Genomic DNA, 14,767 nt, shown 5'->3' on the forward strand with positions numbered 1-14,767 from the left:
AGCATTAGATTATAAATGGAAAGACAGGATAGACAGCCATCTGAAAAAATACACTGCTGTTTCATCCTTAGGCAACATAAGACAATGTCAATCAACAAAAATATTTCACAACATATTCATTGTCTGTTCTTAAAAATGCCCATCATACCATATGTTATATGGTATGATGCCGTTCTGTACCTTTTGGACTCTGCTCTGGATTAGAAAATGTAGCGGGGGGAATGTATACTATTTTGAGAATGGAATAAAATGCCTATTATTCCCATATAATGTTGATAACAGACAATGAATAAGTTAAATATTTATGTTGATAATGTCCTTAAAATCAATAATCCCTGTATGATCCCTACACAGGCTCATGAGTCTGGGAGGGAGGGCGGCACAGCTTCTGTCACCCATAACCCTTCTAAATCTTCCACTATGAATTCCTGAAGTCCCAGATACTTTTCTGCCGCAGCCACAATCACGTCCAATTTGTTTGAGCTGTGCAGTTTATCACAGTTGCAATGAACGCCACAAATCCAATTTCTTTACATACAGCATGTCCGCTTCTCTTGGCTGACAAATAGGCTTATTCACTCTGGGCATTGGTGCAACCACTACCATTTCATCAACTTCACCTGCAGTCTTTGATTTTTTATTAACAACAAATCAATACAAAAGATACACGGGGAATACAATTATATTTAAGTTCCTAGGTGGCTGGTAGCCAATCTAGTACATAGTGGGATCGAATGGAGGACATGAAGGTATTTTAAACTTTGTAGCTTTTATATGATTCATTGCTGAATTTTTATTCACACCCTAGTGGGTGTGAAAAGGGGGATTGTGAGGTTCTGTGTTATGCACTATAGCCCGTTACCATATCATAGGTGATTGAATATTATTTGCTGTTGGCTTGTGTGGGTGTATGTGTTGTGCAACATAGCTGACTTGTGACATTATGTAGCATAGTGTGAATTGCAACTAATCTAGGGTGTCAACAGTTTCAGGGCCATGGGCCTTTCTCGTGATGGAAAAATACAGAATAACATAAAAACAGGAACTGTGCAATGAGTTGTGGAGGCACATACAGAACAGAGTGTTGCGAGAACAAACGGTATTTTGTTAGATAGCAGGAGCCAGATGTGTGATAACTGTATCGAGAGTATGAGCGCACAGATATTCTACACAACAACGCCTGACCGCTGAAGCGCCTAGGGGCTGGGACCAGCTCGTGCGCCAACAATCAACGATAGGCTGAGTGAGTTTAAACCACGCCCAGTCTCTACTCTGACTGGCCAGCTCGGAAGCAGGAACTACTTCTGTCAGAGTATTTTAGAAGATAATATTAGTGTGTTGGCTAGTTCTCTGTTCTGCCCAGCGTGGTGTTACAGCGAACCCGTATATATGAAAATTGCATTTACCATTTATTGCTTAAGCTAATAAAAGTACATAGCATACAATATGGTGACTCAGTGTCATAACTTGTCCTGATACCAGATTCGAATTGACGCAACCCAAACAATACTCATTAAGTATATAGTATACAGTATGTTAGTATGGGTATTCAACACAGTTATAGTGTAGGCATTCTCTTGCCAATCGAATTCTGCCGGGATAATCATTCTCACCTGTGTTCTTAATTAATTGTCTTTGCACAGCTTGAAAGCGTGATTAACATGTTATCTAAATCACGTGCAATTACACTGAAATTAATTGCAGTGCAGGTTGTGGCTAGATGATATACAACCACCTAAAAAAATAAGAATTGCAACTTGCACAATTGGTGGCTGACTAAATACTTTCTTGCCCCACTGTAAATACATCTGAAGGTTTACACCCATTGGTTGAAAGAGGAAAGTAATAATTGCAAGAAGGAGCCCATAGGTTAAATGGCAAGCATACAGAATGTGCATTATTGTGCTTATAGGCTAAAGATAAATAGGTGAATGACATTCCGTACATGGCTAATGGAAAGAGGAAAAGAACGAGACGCTATCCTAATGATGATACCTTTGTATGTCCTGTATAATAGAAAAGAGCGAATTATGTTATGCTGCTTGACGAAGTTTAACGAGCATTCAAACCAGCCTTCCTGATTTAACTTTCATAAATTACATTACAACAATAATACACCTAACTTTTACCCACCCACCTGCTAGGACTAAGCATGCTATTGCTGTCTCTTATTTTGGAATGTATAATGTCAGGCAATATGGTTAGATATTAGGTCCAGAAAGCCCCACGCAACCATTTAATCTCCACGGTTACTGACAACATCAGCAAGTTGAGCTACATGCTGTCTGAACAAGCACAACACTGCGGTGAGTGTATGCATTTGTTTAGGCATATCCATGACGTGTGTGTAAATGTCTACCTCTGTGATCTGTCTTTTTCTGAAAAGGAAATAATGGAGGCTGAAGTTGCAGGTGCCCCAAATCAAGGCTGGCATGTGGACGGTGATGGTGATGTCACTACTCTGCCCAGTGAGGGAGAGAAGCAAGTGCGAGACACAGAGACAGGTGGAACAGTTTTTGACATCCTTCGATGTATAGTTCTGGGCTTAGTTTTAACTTTGATCAATTGAGTGGGTGAGATTATAGCAGGATGCATGAGATCAATGTCACTAATTGAAACCAAAGTCGCAAGAAGACATCACTCACAATTTGTAAAAAATAAATAAAAAAAGAAATGGCAACGTATTTACACTGTGTATGAATGCTGTCTCATGTCATACTGAATTAGTTATGTTGACTATATGTCTATTTTTCAGATGATGAGTCTTCTAGGTTAGAGCAGGAACCCAAGGAAGTACTTTTGCTCATGGATGACCATGTAAGAGAAATGTACAATTTAAGACAGGTCTTGTTATTTTCTCCTTCTCTCCCTGACTACTTATTTTCTCTCCCTATAGGGGCTGCAAGATGAATATGTACAGTCTTTTGATTGTCCACCAACTCCCACTTCTGGTTTTCTGGGAGTTCTTAGATATAAGAGGGAGTCCCAGGACCAAGCACCAAACCCAAGGAACATCCTCCCAGAGGTACAACACCTTACCCACCTGTCTGCTACCACACCCTAGTCTCCGTAATCTCTTCATAGTCCACTTTATTAGTTCCATGTGTCAGCCAGGTACTAATGATCAGAATATGAGAGGTCAAGTATTGCCCCTCAAACCCAGCACTTCTATCTCGGAAGATGTTTTCCACTCAGGGATACAACTGGCATTGTGATGTTATGAATATAATGTGCAACCCATATGCAATAGAAATTGTGAATAGCACAACTGAAAATAAAAGAGAGCCGCACACTCTAGCAGCTCAGATGCAAAAGTGTAATTACCAACGTTTCGACAGCCAAGGGTATAATCAGGGTATATATACCTTCATCAGGGTATAATCACTAACACTGCGGGATGACTCGTTTATGTAGTGTCAAAAGACACAGGTGTCTGTAATCATGGCCAAGAATGGCCTAATATCATTGGGTAATTATCAAATATTAAAATGTCATACAAAGAACAGCATACAAACAACAAATGGATAGCATACGATCATAAATTAATTTGACTACACAACCTTACAAACAATTACAATGGCAAAGTCACAATAATCACAAGAATGGCTTCAGATCAAAGTCTACGTTGAAACCGAAGGGAGCAAGGGTCTTTAAGTTAGATCCAGGCAGCCTCTCGTTTTGACAATAAATTATCAAGGTCACCCCCTCTCCTAGGGAGGGTGACATGTTCGATGCCAATATAACGCAGAGACGAAATCGAGTGGCCTGCCTCCAAGAAGTGGGCCGCAACTGGGTAAGTAAAGTTTTTGCACCTAATGGTGCTACGACGCTCTGAGATTCGTACTTTTAATTCGCGCTTTGTTTTACCCACATACTTTTTACCACAAGGACAAGTTATAAGATAACTGCCTTAGTGGAGCACGTAATAACACCTTTGATTGGGATCGATTTCTCTGTTTGTGGGTGTTTGAAGGATCTACATTTATAAGTGCCATTGCATTGAGCACAGCCATTACACTTGTAATTTCCATCCAGTAGGGGCGCAAATAGACGTTGTTCAGGAATATCTTGGTGGTAAATCAGAGTTCCCTTCGGTCTCAACGTAGACTTTGATCTGAAGCCATTCTTGTGACTTTGCCATTGTAATTGTTTGTAAGCTTGTGTAGTCTAAAATGAATCTATGATCGTATGCTATCCATTTGTTGTTTGTATGCTGTTCTTTGTATGCCATTTTAATATTTGATAATTAACCAATGATATTAGGCCACTCTTGGCCATGATTACAGACACCTGTGTCTTTTGAAACTATATAAACGAGTGTTTGTGATTATACCCTGATGAAGACATCTTGGCTGTCAACGTTGGTAATAAAATTGTTGCATCTGAGCTCCTAGAGTGTGCGGCTCTCTTTTATTTTCAAGTTTACTCCGCTAGCCAGCACCTCGCCTAAATAGGTGTTTATTTTTCTTCTAGAATAACACAACTGAGACATTTTTGGAGACTGTGTATAACTCTGTATTATTGTAAGTGATCCATTGTGTGATCATCTTTGACCACACCCCCCTGTTGTCCTGCCCCAGCCTCTCGTGGACTCTCCAGTGACGTGTGAGTACTGTGGAGAGAAAGCAAGGCCTCCACTTGGACCAACATTTGCAGAGGACCCTGGGGTAAGGCTGAATGTCATGGACGGTAAAATGAAACGCCCTGAAACAAGCATCACCTAAATAGGGGTTTGGGAATATTAGTGTGAACAAAGCATGACACTTGATTTTTATGATATGCCCCTCCCCACACTCCATATGCCCCTCCCCACACTCCATTTGCCCCTCCCCACACTCTGTATGCATACACACACACACACCCTACCCTACTCTATTTCTCTCTTTCATGATCTATCTCACGCACATGCCCTCACACACACACAGATCTTCTGCTGTGCCCAGTACCAGCAGCTGTGTGACATGCTGGCCCATGAAAGGTGGCTTGCCCTGCAGAGACCTGATCAGGAGGATGACGCAACACTCCCACCTAACAATCAGCCAACCAGAGAGGAGGAGGAGCTGCAGGCCCAGGCCCGGGACAGAGAGGAGCACAGGTATGAGGGGTCATGGATGAAAGGTCAAAATAAGGGACAAATTTGCATCTTATTCTCTGTCTAGGAAACGGGTGACACTAAGGCAGCTTGCTGCCTGAACATGATTGAATCATTGGTTTTCCTTCCTAATGGATCATCTGCTATTAGTTTCTTAGTGTCTGACTCTCTATTGTTCTCCATGCGTTGGGATTGAGAAGAATAGTCTGCAATCCCATAAGCATACTCAGGTGTGCTTAATTGAGCTTGCCTTGTGTGCCGGATGGGTGGAGTTTGAATTTAGGACGGAAATCCAGCACATCACTAGCAAACTCCACCTCTTCCTCCTCAGAAAGCAGGAGCAAGAGCGAGAGCGACTCTACCAGGACACACAGTCAACCCTCCGATCTGCAGATACCTGTGAGTACGCAACAGTTTATAAACACACATTTAAATAGGAGTCTGTTTTCTGTGGAAATTGTCAATTAATCGCTTTAAGTTCATTCAGGATGTTCATTTTTATAGATATATTTTAAAAGCCATATATTTCCATTAACTTTTAACTGATGTAGTTTTAATGTCATTGACCTACTGTCCTGTTTCATAGACACGCCCTTCTCTAGGACCATCAGCTACCAGCTGTCCACCTGTACAGCCAAAGAGGGACAGTGGACTGTTACACAACATCCTGGGATTGAGGAGGACCTGGAAAAAGAAAATGGAGACAACCTTTATGACCATGAGTCATTTGAGTTTGGCATTTCTCCGCATCAGGTACAAATTATTTTGAACCTTTATTGCATTTACTTTGAACCTAACAACATGATGGATGAGGCAGCTAGACAAGTGAGAGATTCTGGTGTACAGGTTTGCATGAGGACAGTGCCATCATGTGGTCACCAGTAGAGGTGCGTGTGTAAAATCCCTGAGGAAGCCAAGCCAGTAAAAAAAGCCATATTACAACCTCTGTTGTGATAATTGTGTTTGCTCTATAACCCTTTCGTTCATACGCCACCACGATATACAATAAGGCCGTGACAACAACACAGCGGCGTAATAAATTCAACTGTTTGTTTAATCACAAAACCAGAGAGCAACATCTGTCCGGTGAAGTCCACAAAGCAAATGATGCATATGTTAGACGTTCACCTAGGGGTCATGATTGGGGCTGTACAAATGTTTGATGTATTAGAATAATTGATTATGCTTATGTTGTATTAAGGGGAGGGGTTATAAGACCCCTTCCTCATATTTATATGGTCCTAGACTACAGATTAACTATATATATATATATATATATATATATATATATATATATATATATAGTTAATCATTCATTCATTCATTATAAAAGCCTTGTTTATATAGCTTTGTAGGCATGGTTTTGGTCTCGGGAGTAAAAGGTACTGACGTAGTGACATCACTAAAGGCTGGACTTCGGTTTTGATAAAATAACATGGGACCTTTTCTTTGATACAGAACTTACTCGGAAACATGCGTGCTATGTTCCTGATTGTCAACTTCTGTCTGCAATTGCATTAAAGGTTTTTGAATGATTTAATTAAAGATATTGTCATAATGCTAATTTTACCAATGATTGACAAGGAAACAGGAACGAACACACAGTTGTCACTTTTTTGTTTTTTTGTTTTGAACCTTTATTTAACTAGGCAAGTCGGTTAAGAACAAATTCTTATTTTCAGTGACGGTCTAGGAACAGTGGGTTAACTGCTTGTTCAGGGGCAGAACGACAGATTTGTACCTTGTCGGCTCGGGGATTCAATCTTGCAACATTTTGGTTACTAGTCCAACGCGCTAACCACTAGGCTACCCTGCCGCCCCACCCTGCCGCCCCAGCATGGTCAAGCAAGTTTAATGTTTGACAAGTTTACTAAACAACTACTGATTGAGAACTACAGGGTTACCACAATCAGCACAAAGACAACAGACATTGCCTCCGCTATTCCAGCACCAAACATTTAAAGACCATCAAATCAATAAGGCTATATATGGTTTGTTTAATACATACAATTTTTTAAAATTAAGATACCAAAAACAATTTAGTCCAATCAATGTTTCTAAATATCATCTGGCTGTCCATTGTACTGATTTCTCTCTGTGTGTGTGTCCACGCTCGCGCAAGTAAAACAAAACATGTTGACTCGTAGACTAGTTGAATGCCAATACCCTGATCCTCCTCTCTTTCATGTTGTCAAAACGGTCTATGGCTCTGTCATACAGTGCACTTTTAGGTTTTGTTGTTATAGGCTACCTAGCTAAAATGTTTGCTAGCCTGATGTCCTTGCATGGGCAACAATGAACCACTAAGTTAGCTAGTTAATTTAGCTAGGTAGCTAGGCTACATATTGAGCTTCAATCGTCTCAGTCCAGTGGCACAACATATTCATTTATGGTTAGATCAGAATCACCGTCAAAATCATTGGCCTGTACAGAGAATTAAGTCAAAACCACAAGTCCAAATCCCCATCTCCATCCATGGCTTAGGAAAGGGCTGATTTAGCAAGCTACCTACTGCAGGACATCAACACTCTAGCAGACCAGAAACTGACACTTTTTCTGAAAATTACATTTGGCAGAGGAAGTGATTTGATTGGTCTGAAGCCAAATCCAAAACTGGCCTCCCTTGCGGGCATTTTGTTACACCAGGACAGCCCACAGTTGAGCCTGTGGGCTACACAGCCCACAGTTGAGCTCAGCTCAATGCTTATTGGCTAATTATTTTGGGGGTTTTTGAGGGAGGCCAAATGCTAGTTGGCATCAATCAATCAAATGGTGCGGTGGCAACATGTTACACTCTTTAGGTCCAGACAGCATTAGATACATGGTTACCCATACTAAGACAGAGGGGGTGCTGTTTCCTTCACACTGATTTCTCTGGTGAGATTCAGCCACTTGCGAATTGACTGAAAATTATGGTCAAATATTTTGGGGAAGCCTTGCTTCCCTTGGCATCAATGACTATACGCCACTGGTGGTCACATCTGAAAATACTTATGAATACACTTATGAATACACTTGTGAATACAGGTTATCTTAACTGATCAATGCGTTTTGTATATGGATTGTGTTGGCAGGATGGGGCTCAATTTCTGGAGAAGTATTATGCCTGTGGGAGCAAGTTTCTCACAGTCTTCCCAGATGGTTCTGCCCAGGTTTTGTATCCTTTCACAACATAAGTAAACTCATTGTTGGAGATTTTAACTATATGATCATGTAATTTTGTATTGTCCATCCTTATCATTATGTCAAACAGCTATCCCTCTGGCTTCTTGGCCTTGGTCATAATCTCTGATGGAAGAGAAAGGGTATGTATTGTACATGATGACCACTCCCTTGGGGAGCCAATCAGGGCCCTATTCCAATCTGATGGCAGGGCCACATGTTACCATGGAAACGGTAATGTCTGGTAAGACGGGGACAGTCTTTGTGATTAGTAATTTGTAATAAAAAATGTGTACTTATTCAGGAAAATGTCTTGTCCGTAACTTCAGTGTCTGTCCCAGGCTGAGCTTGGACGCGTCAGGAGGTCAGTGTCTGGATGATGCGGGGGCCAGGATCAGAAGGTGGAGTTGGAGAGGCCACAGCCAGACGCCCACCCCCCTGCGGCCGGTCTTCCTATCTTTAAACCGCAGCCTGGGGGTGAGGGTCCTGGGACAGGAACACATGTTTGTGTCCTTCCTTTCTGCTGGCCAACAGGCCAAGTTCAGTGTGGGGGCCTGTTTGCAGGTAAGCATACGCCAACTCACACTGACAAATGTACTCATTCCTATACACCTGTCCACACCAACACATATCCTCTTAGATGTATTTGGGGGACTTTGAGCGGTTCTGACTGACATTTTTGTGTACAAAGTGCCCTGTGAATGTTGTAGGGTCCCGTGTCTTATAGTGCAAGAAAGCCCCACCTCTCTGCCCTCCTCTCCACCGGGGCTGACTTGAAATGTCAAGTTTCAGGCCCGACATTTGCATAGGCAGAGATGTCATATTTTCTGGCCTATCGAGACAAAGGAACGATTTCCTGTGTCTGTGAAACTCACAGCTGGGCTTGCAGTAGAGCGTATGAAACTGTGGAATATAGTGGATGTAACAATACTAGTTTCATCTCGCTGTGATATTTTCAGCCAGATTTAGCTCTCAACACTAAAAAATACTACATTTATTAGAATTGAATTAGGATCACTTTCTCTTAGTCACAGATGGAGGATATCACTGAGTCCTTAAAGCTGAAGTTGTAATGAGTCAACAAACATTTGAATGGTGTGTCTGCATCGCTCAGTGGACATTTAGGAGAAACTGATCTGTTGGCAGTTTGTCAAAGATAAAACAAACAGCCAGATTTTTCACTGAATGTAAAAGTCTGAAGCATCCGGTTGGAATTTCCACTCACCACCAAATATGGTGATGAGAGGAAGCCCAGTGGCCCGGCAATGGGAGAAGATGGAGCGAGATGGATTTTGTCCAACATTATGCAATTGTTATCATTGATGAAAATGTTGATCTCAATTCAGTTTTCTGTTCCAAAAACTAGAATATGTTAGTAACAGTTTTGCAGACTTTACCCTTTGCCAAAGTTTTTAAAAATGGTGTTAAGGAGTGCAAGGGCGAATTGCGTAATTCCACAAGCGCACTTCAGAGTAGGCGTTCTCTAATGGAAATATGCAAATACATGCTAGAATGCGCCAATGGGATCTCTCTAGATCATGCTTGGCTCTGCCCACCTCCTTTCTTGTTCTGCCCACTATTATTAATTTGGTCCCACTGTGGTTTATCTTGGGTTAGTTCTAAAATGTATTTGGTGTTATGAAATGGTGCCAATATTGTACTGACCATATTTAATTTACAGTTATGTGAAATCTTAAATCATTTATAATTATATTATTACTATATTTAAAAGCATGTCAGTCATGTCAAGTGCTATTGCCCTACTTTTGTTGAATAGGGGAAAAAATATGATTTTTCATAATATTTTGCACCAGAAAGGTGAGTGTCTATTTAAGCGGAAATCAACATTTTTCCCAATTATTCAACTAGAAATCTTATAAAATCATTTTTACAAATTATTATTCTTAACAGCCAGTGGCTCTGGGGATGATTCAGGCTCCAGGTCCATCCATATCCAAGGAGGGGTGTATTCTATTGGCTGGACGGATAAGGGTCCATCAGGTCATTAGGCATCTCCACCACTGCCTGCGCTGCCCCTCCAACCCAAGGCCTCTGAGAGCTGGACTAGCTCCTAGCCTCCTCTCTCTGGCCAAAAGGTTACTGGACTTGAGTTGCTCTCTTCAGCTTGAGGAGCGTGAGAGGGCCTTTGTTCACAGGTGTCTCCAGGATTGCCTGTGATCTCTATACCAAAGCATCATTATGTGGAAACATTGAACATTTCAGCTCATTATGACGCCACACAGATTTGACAATAGTGATCCTATTAAATGAATTCCTAATTATATGGATTTGACTTACATCACAGCCTACAGTGCCTTCCGAAAGCTTTCACAACCCTTGACTTTTTCCACATTTTGTTGTTACACGGTGGGATAAAAAAAAATTGTCAACTATTTCACAAAATACTCTGTCAAAGTGGAAGAGAAATTCTAACATTTGTATAAAAAAAATAATTTGTCTCCCGGTGTTTGTTGGGATGCAGACTGAACCAGGTTTTCCGCTACGATTTCCCATGTGCTTAGCTCTATTTTGTTTCTTTTTACCCTAAACAACTCCCAAGTACTTGCCGATGACAAGCATACTCATAACATGATGCAGCCACCAACATGCTTGAAAATATGAAGAGTGGTACTTAGTGATGTGTTGTGTTGGCTTTGCCCCAAACACAATGCTTTGTATTCAGGATATGACGTTAATTTCTTTGCCAACTTTTTAGAAGTTTTACTTTAGTGCCTTATTGCAAACAGGATGCATGTTTTGTAATATTTGTAATCTGTACAGTTCATTTTTCATTCTGTCGTTTAGGTTAGTGTTGTGGAATATCTTCAATGTTGTTGATCCATCCTCAGTTTTCTCCTATCACAGCCTTTCAACTCTGTAACTGTTTTAAAGTCACCATTGGCCTCATCCTGAAATCCCTGAGCGGTTTCCTTCCTTTCCGTCAACTGAGTTAGGAAGGACACCTGCATTTTTGTGGTGACTGTGTGTATTGATACTCCATCCAAAGTGTAATTAATAATTTCACCATGCTCAAAGTGATATTCAATGTCTGGCTGATAAATCATTTAAAAAAAGCAATAGGTAGAACCTCCCTGGTTTTTGTGGTTAAATTTGTGTTTGAAATTCACTGCTTGACTGAGGAACCTTACAGATGTGGGGTCTAGAGAAGAGGTAGTCATTCAAAAATCATGTTAAACACTATTATTGCACAGTGAATCCATGCAACTTCTTATGTGACTTGTTAGGGTGTGAAAATTTGCTTAACTTAATTAGACTTGCCATAACAAAGGGGTTGAATACTTATTGACTCAAGACATTTCAGCTTTTCATTTTTAATTAATGATAAATGTATATCAAATACATAATTCCACTTTGATGTTATGGGGTGTTGTGTATAGGCCAGTGACAAACCTCAAGTTAATCAATTTTAAATCCCACCTGTAACACAACAAAAACTTGGAAAAAGTCTAGGGTGTGAATACTTTCTGAAGGCACTGTACTTGTACAAACTTCCATCCCATTATGACATCACACAACACCCCCATGGTCCTTATTAAACGATCAGCTCATTATGACCTCACACAGCACCACTTGCATCATGTCACATGCAGTGAACACTCAGCTCATTGTGACATCATAGTGCCATGAGACTGTGCCTACTGTGTAATATTGACTGTAATATAAACTTTTTTTATTACAGTTGTCTGATACTTTTTAGACCTCTGCAATGCATAATTGTGAGAAGCTTGATTTAATTTTAAACATGAAATGAGTTATGTGAAACTACTCAATAGTGTCACAATAACTGAACTTCATTTCAATATTAATTTCTGACTTTCAATAGATATTTTCTGATTTATTTTTTCTAGATTCATGAGTGTGTATCAAATGTACTACATCAAATAATGTTATTTGTAGCAACATACAATAAACAACACAGGTTGGTGGAACCTTAATTGGGGAGGACTGGCTCGTGGTAATGGCAGCCATCGTCATGAGCCATCCTCCCCTCAGCAGCTTCCTCTGATAAACACATATGAGCAGGGTCAATAGTAAAGTAGTCTTGAATTGTGCTATGTGTTAATCGTTGTAAGGATGGCTCATAATAATGGCTGGAACGGCGCAAATGGAATGCCATCAAACATATGCAAACCATGTGTTTCATGTATTTGATGCCATTCTGCTCCAGCCATTACCGCAAGCCCGTTCTCCCCAATGAAGGTGTCACCAACCTCCTGTGGTTGTAACACTAGCGGGGATAGTAGGTTGTACTATGTCTTTCACTGTGGATTAAAGAGTCTGGTGTAATCCAAGATGGGACGGTCTCAACCAGAACTGTTCCCGTCCAGATGAGACTCGGCTTAAGCTCTTGCTAAACCCCTTAATCATTTAACCTAATTAGAAGATATGCTCTTGTAGACATGCTTCTCTTTACGAGTCTAGGTAGCATTTTAGACGGTTATGATAGCAATATTCTTTAGGCAGCAATATTCTCCTATTAAGTGGCATGTCAAGAAATGGTGGTACACTGAACACAAATATAAACCCAACATGTAAAATGTTGGTCCCATGTTCCATGAGCTGATATACACTACTGTGCAACAGTTTTAGGCAGGTGTGAAAGAATGCTGTAAGGTAACAATGCTTTCAAAAATAAACATGTTAATAGATTGCATTTAGTTCATTGATAAATATAAAGTGAGTGAACAGAAGAAGAAAATCTAATCCATATTTGGTGTGACCACCCTTTGCCTTCAAAACAGCATCAATTCTTCTAGCTACACTTGCACAAAGTCAGGGATTTTGTAGGCTTATTGTCAGGTGTATGATTAAACAATTATACCAAACAGGTGCTAATGATCATCAATTCAATATGTAGGTTGAAACACAATCATTAACTGATACAGAAACAGCTGTGTAGGAGGAATAAAACTGGGTGAGGAACAGCCAAACTCCGCTAACAAGGTGAGGTTGCTGAAGACAGTTTACTGTCAAAAGTCATACACCATGGCAAGACTTAGCACAGCAACAAGACACAGATGTGCTGTCCAAGCTCTTTTGAAGAAGCACAAAGAAACGGGCAACGTTGAGGACCGTAGAAGCAGTGGTCGGCCAAGGAAACTTACAGCAGCAGATGAGACATCATGCTTACTTCTCTTCACAATCTGAAGATGTCCAGCAGCGCCATCAGCTCAGAATTGGCAGAAAACAGTAGGACCCTGGTACACCCATCTACTGTCCGGAGAAGTCTGGTCAGAAGTAGCCTTCATGGAAGACTTACGGCCAAAAAGCCATACCTCCCACGTGGAAACAAGGCCAAGCGAGTCAACTATGCACGAAAAACACAGGAACTGGGGTGCCGAAAAATGGCAGCAGGTGCTCTGGACTGATGAGTCAAAATGTGAAATATTTTGCTGGAGCAGAAGGCAGTTTGTTTGCTGGAGGGCTGGAGAGCGGTACACAAATGAGTGTCTGCAGGCAACAGTGAAGCATGGTGGAGGTTCAACAGTGAAGCATGGTGGAGGTTCCTTGCAAGTTCGAGGCTTCATTTCTGCAAATGGAGTTGGGGATTTGGTCAGAATTAATGGTCTCCTCAATGCTGAGAAGTACAGGCAGATAATTATCCATTGTGCAATACCATCAGGGAGGCATCTGATTTGCATAAAATGTATTCTGCAGCATGACAATGACCCCAAACAGTTCTTAATGACTTTTGCTGTATCGTCAGTGTAAAGAAGAACAAGGAGTCCTGGAAGTGATGGTATGGCCCCCACAGAGCCCTGATCTCAACATCATCGAGTCTGTCTGGGATTACATGAAGAGAGAGAAGCACCTGAGGCCGCCTAAATCCACATAAAAACTGTGGTTAATTCTCCAAGATGTTAAGGCCGACCTACCTGCCGAGTTCCTTAAACTGTGTACCTAGAAGAATTGACGCTGTTTTGAAGGCAAAGGGTTGATTTGATGTAGATGTTTTATTCTGTTCACTCACTTTGCATTTTGTTAATTGATAAATATAAACTATTAACATGTTTATTTTTGAAAGAATTCTTACTTTACAACATTTTTTCACACCTGCCTAAAACTTTTGCATAGTACTGTAAAAGCGTATTTCTCTCAAATGATGTGCACAAATGTGCTTACAACCTGGTTAGTAAACATTTCTCGCTTGCCAAGATAATCCATCCACCTGACAGGTGTGGCATATACAGTGCATTCGGAAGGTATTCACATCTCTTAACTTTTAACACATTTTGTTCCGTTACAGCCTTATTCTAACATGGATAAAATAACAATTTTCCCTCATCAATCTATAACACAATACCCCATAATGACAAAAATCTGAAATACTTTATTTACATAAGTATTCAGACCATTTGCTGAGACTCAATTGAGTTTAGGTGCATCCTGTTCCCATTGATCATCCTTGAAATGTTTCTACAACTTGATTGGAGTCCACCTGTGGTAAATTCAATTGATTGGACATGATTTGGACAGGCACACACATGTCTA

The 14,767-nt window shown here is 40.7% G+C and overlaps 1 protein-coding gene across 4 annotated transcripts; it reads left to right on the plus strand.

The window, feature by feature from the left end:
• Positions 1-930: 930 nt before the first annotated feature.
• On the plus strand, positions 931-12,602 carry LOC110508878 (glutamate-rich protein 6). Of its 4 annotated transcripts, none has more exons than XM_036966822.2 (12): positions 931-1,243; positions 2,387-2,504; positions 2,756-2,817; positions 2,897-3,025; positions 4,581-4,667; positions 4,926-5,095; positions 5,424-5,491; positions 5,679-5,845; positions 8,167-8,249; positions 8,346-8,498; positions 8,596-8,818; positions 10,166-12,602. In XM_036966822.2, exons 2-12 carry the CDS (start codon positions 2,393-2,395, stop codon positions 10,430-10,432), a joined length of 1,521 nt encoding a protein of 506 aa, XP_036822717.2. In that variant the 5' UTR covers positions 931-1,243; positions 2,387-2,392; the 3' UTR covers positions 10,433-12,602. The 4 variants fall into 4 exon arrangements, with proteins under 4 accessions (XP_036822717.2, XP_036822718.2, XP_036822716.2 ...); XM_036966823.2 differs by lacking the exon at positions 931-1,243 and adding an exon at positions 2,211-2,306; XM_036966821.2 differs by lacking the exon at positions 931-1,243 and having other exon boundaries at positions 2,245-2,504.
• Positions 12,603-14,767: the final 2,165 nt, after the last annotated feature.

This window comes from Oncorhynchus mykiss, chromosome 28, assembly GCF_057628025.1.
Source record: "Oncorhynchus mykiss isolate SJ-2025 chromosome 28, ASM5762802v1, whole genome shotgun sequence".
NCBI classification, from domain to species: domain Eukaryota; kingdom Metazoa; phylum Chordata; class Actinopteri; order Salmoniformes; family Salmonidae; genus Oncorhynchus; species Oncorhynchus mykiss.